Raw genomic sequence first — 16,488 nt, 5'->3', positions numbered from 1 at the left:
AATACAGTGACCGCCCTTAATAACTTTGACCCGGACTTATCAGTAACGTCATAATGTATGAACCGACGTTGATAAGTTTGACCAGTAATTATCAAGTCATCATCCAGTTTGCTGGTGAAACAAAGAAAAACACTTTTTTCTATTGTGAAAATACGCTTATACAACCGATTAATCGATTATCTGGTTGTCTGCATATTGATATTGTAAAATATCAGCTGCTCGACACAATATGAAGCCTTTTTAAACTCGACAAAAAGTTTCATAATGTGACTCACAGCTGATATTTTACAAAATCAATGGATAGAAAACCCAATAATCCATACTTATCAGTCCAATTCTCCAAACACTATGGCAATATATCAGTTGGTATTTAAATACTGTCCAGCAATGTTTTTGCTATGCTCTTCTACTGTCCAGCAATGTTTGGATCACACTTTCCTACTGTCCAGCAATGTTTTGATCACACTTTCTGCTGTCCAGCAATTTTTGGGCAAACTCTCCTACTGTCCAGCAATGTTTGGATCACACTTTCCTACTGTCCAGCAATGTTTATACCACACTTTCCTGCTGTCCACCAATTTTTGGACATACTCTCCGACTGTCGAGCAACTTTTGGACATACTCTCCTACTGTCCAGCAATATTTTGATCACACATTGCTTTGTTTTGTTATGTTACATATATTAGGGCCAGTTACAACTTTTCTCTTACATGAGGTATTTTAAAAACCAAAGTTTATGTGACCTTATTGATATGTTTTTACAGGAGCCTCATCCCAGAAGAATGACACTGGACGAAATAGTAGCTAGGTCTATAAAGATTGATAGGCCATTAAGTATCTTTCAGTTTATCAACAATCTAAAGGTGTATTTTGTGACAGTGAGTAATATGATACTGGATGTTCCTAAAATTGATTTGGTAAAAAATAAACTTTATATTTTCCTTTCTTTCTTTTTATACGCCCGTCAATTTTTGATGGGACGTATTATGGTATACAAATGTCCAGTGTCCGTCCGTCCGTCAGTCAGTCTGTCTGTCCGGCGTAAACATGTCGCACTGTAACTTGAGAATGACTTATCCAAATTTCATGAAACTTAACATAGTTGTTTCTTATGATGGTCAAATGATCTGTATACTTTTTGGTGAAAATAAGATTAAAACTTTTTGAGTTACAGGACTTAGTAACTAAAACAGGTGTGTTTTTTTTTTCATATGTCGCGCCGTATCTAAAAAACAATTTATGATTATTGCTTAAAACTTTTCACACTTCTTAGTTATATTAATCTTAAGATCTGTATACTTTTTGGTGATGATTCAAAATTTTATTTTAGAGATATTGAGTATTTGTTAAAAAAGGGGGAGGGGTTTTTCACATGTCACACCGTATCTCAAAAACAGTGTATGATTATTGCTTAAAACTTTACACACTTCTTAGTTATATTAACCTTAAGATCTGTATACTTTTTGGTGATGATTCAAAATTTTTTTTTTGAGTTGTTGAGCATTTTGTAAAAAAAGGGGGAGGGGTTTTTCATATGTCGTGCAGTATCTCAAAAACGATTTATGATTATTGCTTTAAATTTTACACACTTCTTAGTTATATTAATCTAAAGATCTGTAAACTTTTTGGTTTTGATTCAAAATTTTATTTTTGAGATATTGATTTTTTTTTTTTTAAAAGGGAGGTTTTCACATGTCGCGCCGTATCTCAAAAACGATTTATGATTATTGCTTAAAATTTTACACACTTCTTAGTTATATTAATCTAAAGATCTGTATACTTTTTGGTTTTGATTCAAAATTTTATTTTAGAGATATTGAGTTTTTTGTAAAAAAAAAAGGGGGTTTTCGCATGTCACGCCGTATGTCAGAAACTATTTATGCTTATTGCATAAAAATTCACACACAAGACGACGGGCATATCATGCGCTCATGGCGCAGCTGTTTATTTATGCTGGTCATAATTTTTTTTTTGATTAGTATTTTCATATAGATGTAATGAGAACTGTCTAAATTATAATAGGGACTCTTAATGAGAAGAAGAAAGCTTTGATAAAATTGAAGTAAACAAAAAGCTTATAATGTGCCTTATATGTCATACGTTTACAAAATGAATGTGAAAAGCATAATGGAAATTTCTTTTAGATAACTCAGGATACAGATCCATTAGCCTATGTAATTGTCCCAAGAAGTCAAGCTAGATCCATTATACAGCATGGAATGCCTGATTCTATGGTAAAGTAATCATGTCGAAAAGCTTAATAAAAAATGAATGTATATTTTAAAAATGTTGTCGATTTTGTTCATCCTTACCAACATATTGTAAATTCAGAATTTTTTGCAATGTTTTTATTATGCATACATGTGATGGACTGTGAAACTCAGATCAGGAGATTGGGAAATTTTGGTCAGGAGATTAGGACTCAGATCAGGAGGTTTTTAATCGACATTAATTTTGTCGTAAATGTAACCGTGTGCTGTAGAAATTGTCTTTTAAAGTGTTTTTTCTTTAACTTTCCATCCGAATGTATTATGTTTATAGTACCCTTGTACTTATAAATTTTCTCTATCTTTATTCAACATGTTCAATCTAACATTCTTTTTGTTTTCAGTATGTTCTTTAATTCTTTATTTGATATCTTTTTTATGATTATTCTTTAGAACAATCACCATGATCACTGCAATCAGAACATTTTTTTAACTATCTGCAAGTAGATTTTGTTTACAGGTTAAGAAACAACAAATGGAAGTTTTGAACGACCTTGACTGGCTATACAGCCCTTGCACGGTCGGCTAGGTTAAGAAACATATTCTAACTAAAATTATATAAATTTCAATTTAAGCCTTGAAAGTAAGTAAAGAACCCTCAAATAATTTTCAAATTATTATATTTTTATTTGTCCTGACATTTAAAATCATTTAATTACCATCCTTTTATGATTATTAGTTCAATATATATTTTATTTATATTATTTTTTAAAATTTACATTATTTAAAGGAAAGTAACTTAAAACAGGATAATTCAAGGGAAGTAACCCACGATTCATTTCAATTATTTTTAAATACACAAAGTTTTTATTACACAACGGCAGTTAGCCTGAGGTAAAAATCTTTGATTACCAGCATGTTTGACACCCAAGCTGACAAGTGAAGCCATATAATTAGAGTCGATCCGGGTAATTGGTACAGGCGGGTAATTACCGTACATATTACATTTCGCTTGTTTTTCTGATAAAATTGAGAAATAAAGTGTGTTTTAATATTATTTACTGATGATAAGAAATGTATAACCTTGTATATTCACGTTTTTACAATTTTTCTATCATAGAATATGTACACATTTGCCGTTTGTCGGAAAGTTTTGTTCGCTGGCGTTTTGAGAAGATGATCTCTTCCAAAAAGTCACCAGATTTGTGTAAATTTTAAGTTTGGTTAATTTAATGTAAGAACTTTGTATTTTAATTGAAATTTAGAAAACTGATGGAAACTATGGAAAATGCCATAAATAATTTTGAATTGACAGATACTTTTCCGTGTAGTATAAGTGCAACAATTTCCAATAAAAAGGACTGGAAGTGGGTGTACGGTATTACCCTACAGGATATTTTAAATACAAATGGACGGAGTCTAATATCGTACACCTCAGCTCTTAAATATGTTAATGTTCATTTAGTGATATAAATTTTGACTTAGCTTTGCTTATATCAATGATTTTTGTTAAATAATCAAATTAATTGCAAAATAAAATAAAAAGAAAAAATACATAAAACAACATCAATTCGATATTAGAAGAAAGAGGTCAAAATATATTAATTTTGATTCTATGAACCACCAGTCCGCTGCCAATTGATTGATAGAGGTAGACGTTGACGTGTTTGCAAACTATTCCTCCTTAATTGCGAGGGTCCTATGTGCCCCAGTGATCTAAGTAGTCAGTCATCTCATATATCGCTAGCCAGTCAACACTGAGGTTGTGACTTCAAACCCCGCACATGCTTGGTAGGTGTGTTCGAATATTAGTTGACTAGGATTGTCAGTTTTCCTCCCGAACAATAAAACATAAAAAAAACTCTATCACAAAAAGTTGCAAACAGCTATGAAATATGTTAAAAATAGACGTTAAGAAAATGTTCCACGAAAAGCTACTGGAACAATTGAAGATGATGCTTTAATTCAGGAAGACCAACCGACTTAGAATTAGTAAAAACTGCTGCAGCCTCTCAGCTTACAATGCGGGACTTGGTTGTAAAGACCGGTTTGCTCAGAATTAGAATTCTTTTCTGATTAGATTGACATGTCTTTCTTCGGACTGAGCTTATTCATATCACTTATCAAACTTAAGCAGATAACCTAGCCGTATTCAGGGGCGGATCCAGGATTTTGGAAAGGGGAGGGCGAAGTATGTAAATATCGCGAACATTTTTTTGGACCTTTTTTTGGCTAAAAAACATAAAATAAGTGTAAAATGCACTTTTTTTAACGGTTCCTGACGTGGGGCATGTATATTTTATAGTTAAAGTGTAAGGGTTGGACATTTTTGATGCCGTATTCTCCCCATTAATTGTCTATTATAAAATGATTGGATGGATCCAAAGCTATGTACTAATATGTTTGATGTGGGACTTGTCAGTAAAAAATTGACATGGAAATTCTCGTTTGTTGTATGTTTAGTTAGCATAACGTCACGGATTTGTTGTTGTAAACAAGATATACGCCGGGCTATTCAATGAAATTTACAATACGACTGACACGAGTAAAGACAAACAAGCAATTTTTATCCAAATGTTTGGTTGAAATGTTTCACCCAACAAGGGAAGTGAGGGGTTCCAAATCAACCAAAGGCTACAAATGAGTCTGAAATGACAACGAATTTATGAATGACGGTCGACAAATGGAGACATAAAGGCCACACCCAGCAGGCAGGTTGCAGTCAGGCCTTAAAAAAAATATTCAGTTCGACGAAACAGACATTCCGGTCAGATATGGGATTTACATGCAAACCCCCGGCCCCAAAGAACCCGTTTTTTGTCGAGCCTTCGACTTTTGTCGAAAAAGCGAGACATAGCGATCCTACATTCCGTCGGCGGCGGCGTCCACAAATATTCACTCTGTAGTTAAAGTTTTTGAAATTTTAATAACTTTCTTAAACTATCCTGGATTTCTACCAAACTTAGACAGAAGCTTGTTTATGATCATAAGATAGTATCCAGAAGTAAATTTTGTAAAAAAAAAATTCCATTTTTTCCGTGTTTTACTTATAAATGGACTTAGTTTTTCTGCCAGTTAACATTACATTCACTCTGTGGTTAAAGTTTTTAAAATTTTAACAACTTTCTTAAACTATCCTGGATTTGTACCAAACTTGGACAGAAGCTTGTTTATGATTAAAAGCTAGTATCTAGAAGGAAATTTTGTTAAAATTTTATTCCATTTTTTCCGTATTTTACTTATAAATGGACTTAGTTTTTCTTCCAGTTAACATTACATACAGTCTGCAGTTTAAGTTTTTAAAACATTTATTAGATTCATAAACTATCCTGGATTTTTACCAAACTTGGACAGAAGCTACTTACAATCAAAAGATAGTATAGAGAGGAATATTTTTATTAATTTTTTTCCTCTTTTTTGTTGAGCCTGCGATAAACAGCAAAAGTAGGCGAGACACTGGGTTCTGCGGAACCCATACGAATTTTTTATTCATCATGTTCATTTAATGCTAAATAATTCTGTTGGAAATTTTTGTTTCTAATAGCAAAAAAAGTGAACAAGATTATTGTTTTCAATCCAGATACGGCCAGAATTTTTTGTTTAAGGCAAAAATCAGGGTCAGAATTTTTTCTCTCAAACATCTCAGACTGCCCCCTCAAATCAAATGGTCCGTACCTAGACTTTAAATCTATCTAGAGCTTATTGACGGGGGACCATTATTCAGCTATGTTATTAATAGGCTGGGGCGTGTGGGGTTAAACATGTTTTGGTAGGTGAATAATATTGCTGTGAAACTTTTTTTCATGAGAGTGTAATAGAGTATTACTTTCTGTTGGGTTGAATTGTGAAATAGAAGTCAATAAATACGTTCTTGCTCAATCCTTTGTCGCTTTGAAGGTGTCATGCTTGTCATCCTCAGTCTAAGCAATGTGTTACAGTAATTTGAATTTCAAAATGGCTGAGTAACGTTTTTTCGACGCACTGGTCAACTCCACAGTAGCGAATCACATGATTTTGACATAATCAATAATATATTACAGTAAATACGAGCGAAACATATCTTTATAAGTAAAGAATTGTCGCATAAAAATTAAATACGCGGGAAATGGCAAAGTTCACGAAGTCTAATCTGATTAATCATTTTACAAAAAAAAAAGTGCAAGCAATGAGGGGGGGGTACGCCCTCTATGCCCCCCTCTGGATCCGACACTGGTATTTGGCACAACTTTTTGGAATTTTGGGTCATCAATGCTCTTCATCTTTAGGCCTGGCACCTTTGATAACTATTAGATTGTCGTAATGTTCTATTGTATTGTTTATTTGTGTGTTTCTCTGCCCTGTATGTTCGTCCATTTATGTGTGTGTGTGTGTGTGTGTAACGTTACTGTCTGAAACACAAGTCCGTCATAATCATATCTAAATTCATACTAATAACCTATTGAAGCTTTAATACAAACACAAATCTTAGGACAATTGCTTTTTTATCCTTCCTTTGCAATTTTTATACAACTGCAAAAAAATTTTGCGGTCGTATATTGGTATGACGTTGGCGTCGTCGTCCGGCGTTGTCGTCCGAAGACACATTGGTTTTCGCACTCTAACTTTAGTTTAAGTGAATGGATCTCTTTGAAATTTTACCATAAGGTTTAATACCACAAAAGGAAGGTGGGGATTGATTTTGGGGGTTATGGTACCAACAGTTAAGGAATTAGGGGCCAAAAAGGGGCCAAAAATAAGCATTTTCTAGTTTCCAGACAATAACTGTGTAACGGTGTATGGATCTCTCTGAAATTATACTACAAGTTTCCATACCACAAAGGGATGGTTAGGATTTGCTTTTGGGGGGTTATGGCTCAAACCGTTTAGGAATTAGGGGCAAAAAAGGGGGAAAAACAAGGTTGTCCTGGTTAATGGACAAATACTTTAGTACAAAACATAATTTAAAGCAGTGTAAGGGAGATAAATCAAATACATCATTGAAATTATCTCCCTTACACTGCTTTTAAATTATGTATAAAGTAATGGTTAATGAACAATTAAGATAATTTAAAACAGTGTAAGGGAGGTAATCCAAATACAACGTTTTGGTTACTTCCCTTACACTGCTTTTAAATTATGTTTAAAGAAATGCATATTTATAAAGGAAGACCAGTAAAAATCTCTGCAAATGTTGCATCTTTTTTTTTTACAAAAAAATCCAAATCCATATGAAAGATTTGACACTATATTTTAAATTCTATTATAAAATAGATTAAGTTAGCACTATGGTAAATTTAAATGGGTAATTATTGTTGCAAACTCCATTGGAAATTTGAATTGAGATTATGACCATATCTTGAGGGAAAGAATTTTTTTGGGGAAAAAAGGGGGGGGTAAAAAGAAATTGTGGGGGGTCAATTTTTTCTCATTTCAGATTTCAGAAATTAAAAAGAATTATTCTTCAAATATTTTTTTTTTTTTTCAAATTTCAAATATTGAAATATTTCAAGAAGTAATCTTTAATTGCACATTAGATTTGTAAAATCTTTGACCACATTTGTTTATTTGTTATGCCTGATCTAACCGTGTATTTAGATTTTTAATTTTGGGTCCAGTTTTCTAATTGGTCTACATTAAGGTCCAAAGGGTCCAAAATTAAACTTAGTTTGATTTTAACAAAAATTGAATTCTTGGGGTTCTTTGATATGCTGAATCTAAACATGTGTTTAGATTTTTTATTATGGGCCCAGTTTTCAAGTTGGTCCAAGTTGGGGTCCAAAGTTAAACTTTGTTTGATTTCAACAAAAATTGAATATATGGGGTTCTTTGATATGCTGAATCTAAACATGTATTTAGATTATAGATTTTTGGCCAAGTTTTCAAGTTGGTCCAAATTGGGTTCCAAAATTAAACTTTGTTTGAATTCAACAAAAATTGAATATATGGGGTTCTTTGATATGCTATATCTAACCATGTATTTAGATTTTTTATTTGTGGGCCCGCTATCAAATTGGTTCATATTGAGGTCAAAAGGGTCCAAAATTAAACTTTGTTTGATTTCATCAAAAATTGAATTATTGGGGTTCTTTGATATGCCAAATCTAACCGTGTTTTTAGATTTTTAATTTTGGGTCCCGTTTTTTAAATTGGTGTACATTAAGGTCCAAAGGGTCCAAAATTAAACTTAGTTTGATTTTAACAAAAATTGAAAACTTGGGGTTCTTTGATATGCTGAATCTAAACATGTGTTTAGATTTTTGATTATGGGCCCAGTTTTCAAGTTTCTCCAAGTTGGGGTCCAAAATTAAACTTTTTTTTAATTCAACAAAAATTGAATATATGGGGTTCTTTGATATGCTGAATCTAACCATGTATTTAGATTTTTTATTTGTGGGCCCCCCTATCAAATTGGTTCATATTGAGGTCAAAAGGGTCCAAAATTAAACTTTGTTTGATTTCATCTAAAATTGAATTATTGGGGTTCTTTGATATTCCAAATCTAACCGTGTATTTAGATTTTTAATTTTGGGTCCTGTTTTTTAAATTGGTCTACATTAAGGTCCAAAGGGTCCAAAATTAAACTTAGTTTGATTTTAACAAAAATTGAATTCTTGGGGTTCTTTGATATGCTGAATCTAAACATGTGTTTAGATTTTTTATTATGGGCCCAGTTTTCAAGTTGGTCCAAGTTGGGGTCCAAAATTAAACTTTGTTTGATTTCAACAAAAATTGAATATATGGGGTTCTTTGATATGCTGAATCTAACCATGTATTTTGATTTTGGACATTGGACCATAATAGGTAAATTAAAAAAAAAATCAAGTTCTTAGACCACATTCATTCTGTGTCAGAAACCTATGCTGTGTCAAATATTTAATCACAATCCAAATTCAGAGCTGTATCAAGCTTGAATGTTGTGTCCATACTTGCCCCAACTGTTCAGGGTTCAACCTCTGCGGTCGTATCAAGCTGCGCCCAGCGAAGCTTTTTATTGCATCTATACTCAATTTTGCCAATATATAATCAAAATAGCAGTTAATTGAGATATCTTTTGACTGTTTATTATGTTGTATTCTGTGATCAAATAAACTGCCAGAATCTACATCACGACATGAAGCTGTGATACTGTGAATTTAAGTAAAGATTGAAATATTTGAAGATGATCTTGGTTATAAATTTACTAGTCAAGTTATTTCCAAATAGCAATCCGATTTTGAATTTAATCAATGTACGGAATTACACATCAAGGTGTACGGAAATACACGACATCCGTACGATATTAGCCACAGTGACTTTTCTGTTCGATATGCTCATTCTCGGTATTTTACTTTGAATGGCAAGGAAAAAGTCAAACATTAATACTATCTACGATAGATCTAGTTACCGGTTTCCTTCTAAAATATTGTAGTATCAAACAGGGAACCAAATGACATTCATTTCGGACCAAAAGTGTACGGAATTACCTGGACCGACTCTATGCATGTTAATTGATTTACAGGTAAAATATAACTTCAGGTAATGTCAGTTACACCAGATATGTTGGACTGAAATTTTTCATTCATGAAATATTTCATACACAGGATTTCTTTCTCTTCAACGGGAGGTCGGGAGGAGACCCTGAAAACGGGATTATTGTACTCCCGTCGGGAGGTTCACATGTATGATTATGGTAGTGGCTATTTTGCAGATGCCAGCAAAATGGTAAATTATCTACTTTGCCGGCTCTATTGAAATTTTGATATCTACTATAAATTGATTTAAAGTCATATGATACTTCAAATTAAAAAAGAAAATTAAATTTGAAAAAGAATAGGATTCAACCATTTTTATTACAGCCGGCACCAGGCAAAATAACCACTGCCTTTTATTATGTGAAAATTGCGATGGGATAGGTTTTGCAAAAATAAAAATTTTGCATTTTAAATTTTGATAGTGTAATGTTATACAGTGCTCTGTATTTATTTGCTACCTCTGTGCTGCTGGCATCATTTGACAAATTACCAAACGATGCTGAAATTGTAATTGGTTTCAATGCTGGCATGTATTGGTCAATTTTACTCCGAATGATACTCAGTGTGTGGTACATTCTGCCAATTAGGTAGATAACATGGCACTGCTTGTCATCCTATCTTTACCTATTTTCACGATGAGATGATGATATTGAATAAAGATAGCCAATGCCTGTCCAGCAACATAGATTTGATGATGGAGAGGTTTGCTTACAAGCCATTTAGAATAACTGTTATTAAGTAAGAGGCAAGATGACACAATTATCGCCCTTTGATTTTCATTGTCTACAAATATAGTCCCTAGATCTGGACTGTATTATTAGCAAATATTTTTCATACACCTTTCCAATTTATTTCTTCATCTTTTATGCCCCAAAAAGCAAGAAGGGGATGAAATTACACTGTAAATATATAATTTTGATATAATTTGTCCCAAAAGTAGTACACCACACTGTAAAAATATTATTAAGAAAGCGCAGGTGCAATTATTTTAGATTTGCATTTATTGTTCAAAAGAAATGCACTACAAATTAATTGTGTTGTCTGGCCAATATTAAGCCAAAGAGATTCTCTTGCCTAACCACCTCTAGCAACAATTTGTTAAATGCTCACAAAAGGCCCTTCCATCTGATCAACCCCTATGTGTGGTAGTGTAGAATGTTTTCATCACTCCATCATATCATATCCTGTTTTATTTACCATTTATTCATCCTTAATCACTTCTCAGCATTAAGCGGTTGGACTCCTTGTTTTCTACCTGTGATGGCATGTCTGCAGGTTAGCTATGGGTGTTATCACATACTTGTTTTATGATGACACTGAAATATTTTATCACAGCACAGTATACCTATCCACTGTTGTTCAACCTCTTTATACACTGTATGTCTGTGTGAATGTCCAACAAATACTAACGACCCTGTATCAGAAATAGTGAACTTCCATTTTCCTTTCTCATGACCGTGGTTGTCTCCATTCTACTGGTATTGATCAATGTGGTATGAGGGCTGTACAGATGATTCAACAGGCCATGAATAAAGGCTGTTGTGACCAAACTTTATCGAAGAAAAACCATGCCAGAAAAAACAATAAAAACCAATCACCTTACAAACCAGGTCTCTAAAGTATCTACTGTACCGGTAACTGTATAAACAACTAAAAAACCATCAATCGACAAAATACAAGATAGCTGATTAAATGCCCTTAAGGTCTTAAGCCTTCCATTTGAGACATAGAAGTGCTTGTTTACTCAAGTTCTTGTATTGGCTTATTTTAAAGGTATGATGTAAGCTTGCCTTTATTAAGTCTTTTGTAGATTGTTGAGAACTGCATATAAAAAATCATTAGCATATTATAAGTAGGTTTAAGGTGGCAATGACTTCCCCTAGAATTAGAAGATAGTAAGAACAACATCCAATATTTATCTTGGCTGTTCCAAAAGGGCCAGTGTCAATTTTTGGCATCATTGGCATCAATCTTTTGTCTGCAGCAGTTGTCTTAAGTTTTTAAAAAATGTGTCCAAAGATTCCAAATTTCATCTGTAAACTGTTATATACAGAGAAAATCTGAAAGTGGCAAGACCTCCCTACCTTCCATTTTTACCCAAACTGTCCGACTGCTCCCCCTTAAATGACAATTTTACTGTTTTTTTAGAGAGCTATTCACTTTAAAACTATGAAAGATAAAGTGAAACTGTAAGAACCAAAAATGATAACCATGAAAAGATCAACAATACATGAGCAAAGTGGAAATTTACTACAGTACTTCTGGAATTATTGCCCTTTAGGTGTAAAACCACTAATTCGGCCCGGCCAGAAAGCACATACCAGAAAGTAGTACATATTTAACACAAAATAGTTCCTACCCATGAGTGTAACTTTCAAAATATGTAGAGTATTTAGGTAATGTTGGTATCAAATGAAAACTGAATGACTGGTGATCATTGTAGAACACTTTTTGACTTATAATTTTGAATATTAAAAAAACTGCACTAAATTTTATAAAGAGGGTACTTTTTGCCTGTATGTCAGATCTGAAGTACCTGTTTTGGTACATCCGAAGTTCCGGAATATGCCATTAAAGGTATGTTGATTTTTCCAGTACAAGACACCATAAAGTGTTGCTTTGACATGCAATGATTGTCACTTTATTTGAACTTGAAACAAAAGAGCTGTGTCTGCTTGAAATTGAGGAATTTAACATAGAAAGCAATGGGGCCATGAATTAGTGGTGTACTTCCTATTACAGAGAATCATCAGAAATTCAATTTTTAGAAGTTGTACCTATTCCAATGAAAATAAGTCATATTTGATGTAAGTAAACATGTTTAATCATCTTTTTTGGATGAACAATTCTGTTTATGGGAAATTTCAGCTCTTAAATTGACATAATCAGGTATTTTAGCCTTTTATGGTCACACAACATGCATGCAGTTAAGACTTGACTCCAAATTCTTATTTTTGCATTATTTGGGATTGCAATCAATAAAACATGTATATAATGACTTGTTTATGGTAAAAAAATAGCTCTTGGTCAAATAATCCTATGATTTTTCAAGTTTTATTGGTTTTCTTATGATAGCCTTTTACAATCTAGGCAATTGTTATATACTCATATAAGAATTCCAAAATCTCACTGTACAAGCAATTTTGAACCAGTTTAGCAAGTTATCCAGCTGAAAAATATATAAATTGCTCTTTATAATCTATGTTGTAGCACAGAAGTATGGTTTATACCAAAAATGTCCCTTTTCCAATTTGAAGAAAAAAGGGGGGACAATTTTCTCAATTATGTCTTAGGTTTGGTCTAATATATTTTTATTAAATGAACAAACTCTGGTGAAATATGACTATTGGTAAGCACATTGTTTTCCTAACAGAAATTATTAAATACAACAATGATATTAAGAATGAAATAAGTATATTGGCCATTTATAATATCCATATGCAGTTTTCTTTGAATAACCTATATGTTACTACCAGTCCAATTTGAGCTTAAAATTAGTAAAATAGTATTTGGACTTAAGCATTATGTGTTTTTTATTGCTTGAAATAGATCATAGAATGAAATAAAGTGATGCTGAAGTCAGTATAGTAAGTTTGGTTCTGTTATAGGTGTAACACCACTAATTCGGCCCGGCCAGAAAGCACATACCAGAAAGTAGTACATATTTAACACAAAATAGTTCCTACCCATGAGTGTAACTTTCAAAATATGTAGAGTATTTAGGTAATGTTGATATCAAATGAAAGCTGAATGACTGGTGATCAGTGTAGAACCCTTTTTGACTTATAATTTTGAATATTAAAAAAACTGCACTAAATTTTATAAAGAGGGTACTTTTTGCCTGTATGTCAGATCTGAAGTACCTGTTTTGGTACATCCGAAGTTCCGGGAACCAGTTCTTTCTTATATGCCATTAAAGGTATGTTGATTTTTCCAGTACAAGACACCATAAAGTGTTGCTTTGACATGCAATGATTGTCACTTTATTTGAACTTGAAACAAAAGAGCTGTGTCTGCTTGAAATTGAGGAATTTAACATAGAAAGCAATGGGGCCATGAATTAGTGGTGTACTTCCTTTAAAGTTAATCAAATGGATTGATAAATATGGCCGTCTCTCCACTACAAAATTTACTCTTGAGTACAGACAAATCTATACATCTAGGAAAGTTTTAAGACATGGCTGACCCTAGATATATAAAGGTTATGTTCATTTTATGTTTGAGAAAATTAAAAACTTGCTAAGATTTTGATGTGCATTTTTTTCCAGTCTGCAAAAGATCACAAAATAAACAAACACATGAGTTTCATTTGATAGGTCCACTCAGTTACACAGTTTAAATCACCTTTTGTTGAGCAGATAGCCATTGTCCCTCTATTGTCCATGAATTCAAGTCTGAATAGAGTTATGTAAGAAATATGAAATAAAATTATTTTATTTACTTTGATAATCTCATTGACAGCTTGTTATGATCTAAATAGAATATTATTAACTATAAAAGAAATACAAATCCCTCAACCTATTAAATTCTTTCAGCAATAATTGTATTCTGATTATTCATTTATTGTTTATTTAGGTAACAGTTTCAGAAGATGGAAAGATTGGTATGCATGGATGGTTGCCATATGACAAAACCATTTCTAACTATTTCCTGTTTGAGAAAGACCCTTCAATTACCACAAACAAGTTAGTTTTTATTTAGCACTGGATCCTGACTCACTGCTCGACAGTAGAGCCAGGGGGAATACAAAAACATGTATTTGTTTATTGGATGTTAAAATGATGCATCTTGGATAGCAAATTATTTTAAAATTAATATAAAATGCAAATTCCAGTAAAATATAGCAATAATAATCCAAACATTATTGATTTACATCATGAATCACCAGTTACTTAACAATCCGATCAATACATTGATTGTTTACACAACACATAAAACAGAGTAATTCAGTCATGTTGAGTGCTGAAAAGTGGTCACATGGATTGTATTATGGCAGTACTGATGCAAAGAACTGTAACAGTTATCATTAATAAGGGAAATAATTTGGAAAGAAAATTTATTGAATTTCAAGTTTGATAATACTCATTACATTTGTACCTGAATGTTTTAATAGCTATTTCTTGACTCTGAAAATAGACAAATTAATAAATGAATATATGTTTGTAGTTAGGGATATTTTCGAATATAAAACAGGAATATGAAATTGAAGTATTACACATCTGTCAGCAAAGGTTGCGTTAGCAATTTGCCAGATATTGTTCCCGTTTTTATCTATGATGACAACATTTTTGAATGGAGATAGTTCATGATGTGACCTTGTCAGTTACCTAAAGAAGTCACAGTGTTGGTTTGATCACCAGGTTAAAAAAAATGTTGAATACATGACAATTTTTTTTATGTAGGGCAGTGGGGTATGTGAGCGTGCTCACAAAGGTTCTTTCATTTTTATAAAGATGGCTGTCATATATTAGTTCCAAGATTTTTATGCTGTATAAAGTATTTGTATATCACATCAGACAATAAGAAAATGACTTTTTAAGTGATATTTTGTCAAGAAATAAACTTACAGATGTTAAGGATGGTGTGATAGCCAAGTGATAGGTTGAACAGGTCTTTTCATATTATCTATATTTTTTAGGTGTAAAAGAAGACTAAATGTACCATTTGCTCCAGGTATTAAAGTTGAGCCTAAATTGTTTGTTGTATCCCATGATGCAAAGTTATTGATTAGTGGTGGACACTGGGATAACAGTCTACAAGTTTATCATCTTGGGAAAGTTAAGAAGATAAACCATATTGTCAGGCATATTGGTAGGTTTTCGTTAAAGACTTTCTATATTAAAGTTCACTGTCATAAATTTAGACAGGGGTAAAAATCCTGTAGTCAAAACAGTTATTTTCTTCTATTGCAGCACATAGATTGGAGTGTGTAGGAAAAAGCAAGATCTTTGGTTACATTGTTTGATAGTTAAACCATGACATCATTATAGCTCAGTTACTACTTTCCTTTATGAGGAATTAGTAATCAGGCAAAGAGCCAATTAAAAAAGAAGGGACAGTATATAACATTATGACACCAGTTTTACAAGTCATTCTTATGTTGCCCATCTATATTACAATTGGCTGGTATTTGACATTAACAAATCTTGTATAGGTGTTTGATTTGCTAACTTCTTTACTGTCATTTACTTCTGGTCTCTTCGATAAAACACAATAAAGGAAACAGTAAGGTTGCATTTTGGGTAAAAATAATGCTCAACACAAAAGAATAAACTATGATCCTGAATTAGTAGTGCTTGAAATTTGTAAAACTTGTAAAAACTTATGAAAAACAAACATGATTGTTTGTATTCTAATTTGTATCTGGTTATGCAAGTGCTGGTTACAGACACTGCATGTAAAATTAAACTCCAGAAATTTATTTTTATACGACCGCAAAAAAAATTTACGGTCGTATATTGGTATGACGTCACTGTCGTCGTCGTTGTCCGAAGACATATTGGTTTTCGCACTCTAACTTTAGTTTAAGTGAATGGATCTCTATGAAATTTTACCATAAGGTTCAATACCACAAAAGGAAGGTTGGGATTGATTTTGGGGGTTATGGTACCAACAGTTAAGGAATTAGGGGCCAAAAAGGGGCAAAAATTATGCATTTTTGTTACCTCCAGACATAACTTGTGTGTTAGTGTATGGATCTCTCTGACATTGTATCACAAGGTTCCATATATATCACACAGGGAATGCTGGGATTAATTTTGGGGGTAATTGCCTCAAAATATTAGGAATTA

General features: G+C 32.6%; 1 protein-coding gene across 2 annotated transcripts in view; it reads left to right on the top strand.

Annotated features, from left to right (window-relative positions):
- Positions 1 to 16,488, top strand: part of LOC127718864 (neurobeachin-like protein 1) — a 406,320-nt gene that overhangs the window by 309,555 nt on the left and 80,277 nt on the right. For both annotated transcript variants that reach the window (XM_052224913.1, XM_052224914.1), the window contains 4 exons: positions 765 to 878; positions 2,145 to 2,234; positions 14,273 to 14,382; positions 15,336 to 15,508. In XM_052224913.1, the coding sequence (XP_052080873.1) occupies positions 765 to 878; positions 2,145 to 2,234; positions 14,273 to 14,382; positions 15,336 to 15,508 (487 nt within the window). The remainder of the gene's footprint in view (positions 1 to 764; positions 879 to 2,144; positions 2,235 to 14,272; positions 14,383 to 15,335; positions 15,509 to 16,488) is intronic.

The sequence above is a fragment of the Mytilus californianus genome, unplaced genomic scaffold (assembly GCF_021869535.1).
Source record: "Mytilus californianus isolate M0D057914Y unplaced genomic scaffold, xbMytCali1.0.p SCAF_10, whole genome shotgun sequence".
NCBI lineage: Eukaryota > Metazoa > Mollusca > Bivalvia > Mytilida > Mytilidae > Mytilus > Mytilus californianus.
Note: the sequence above shows the minus strand (reverse complement) of the source record. Positions and strands in the feature narration are given on the sequence as shown.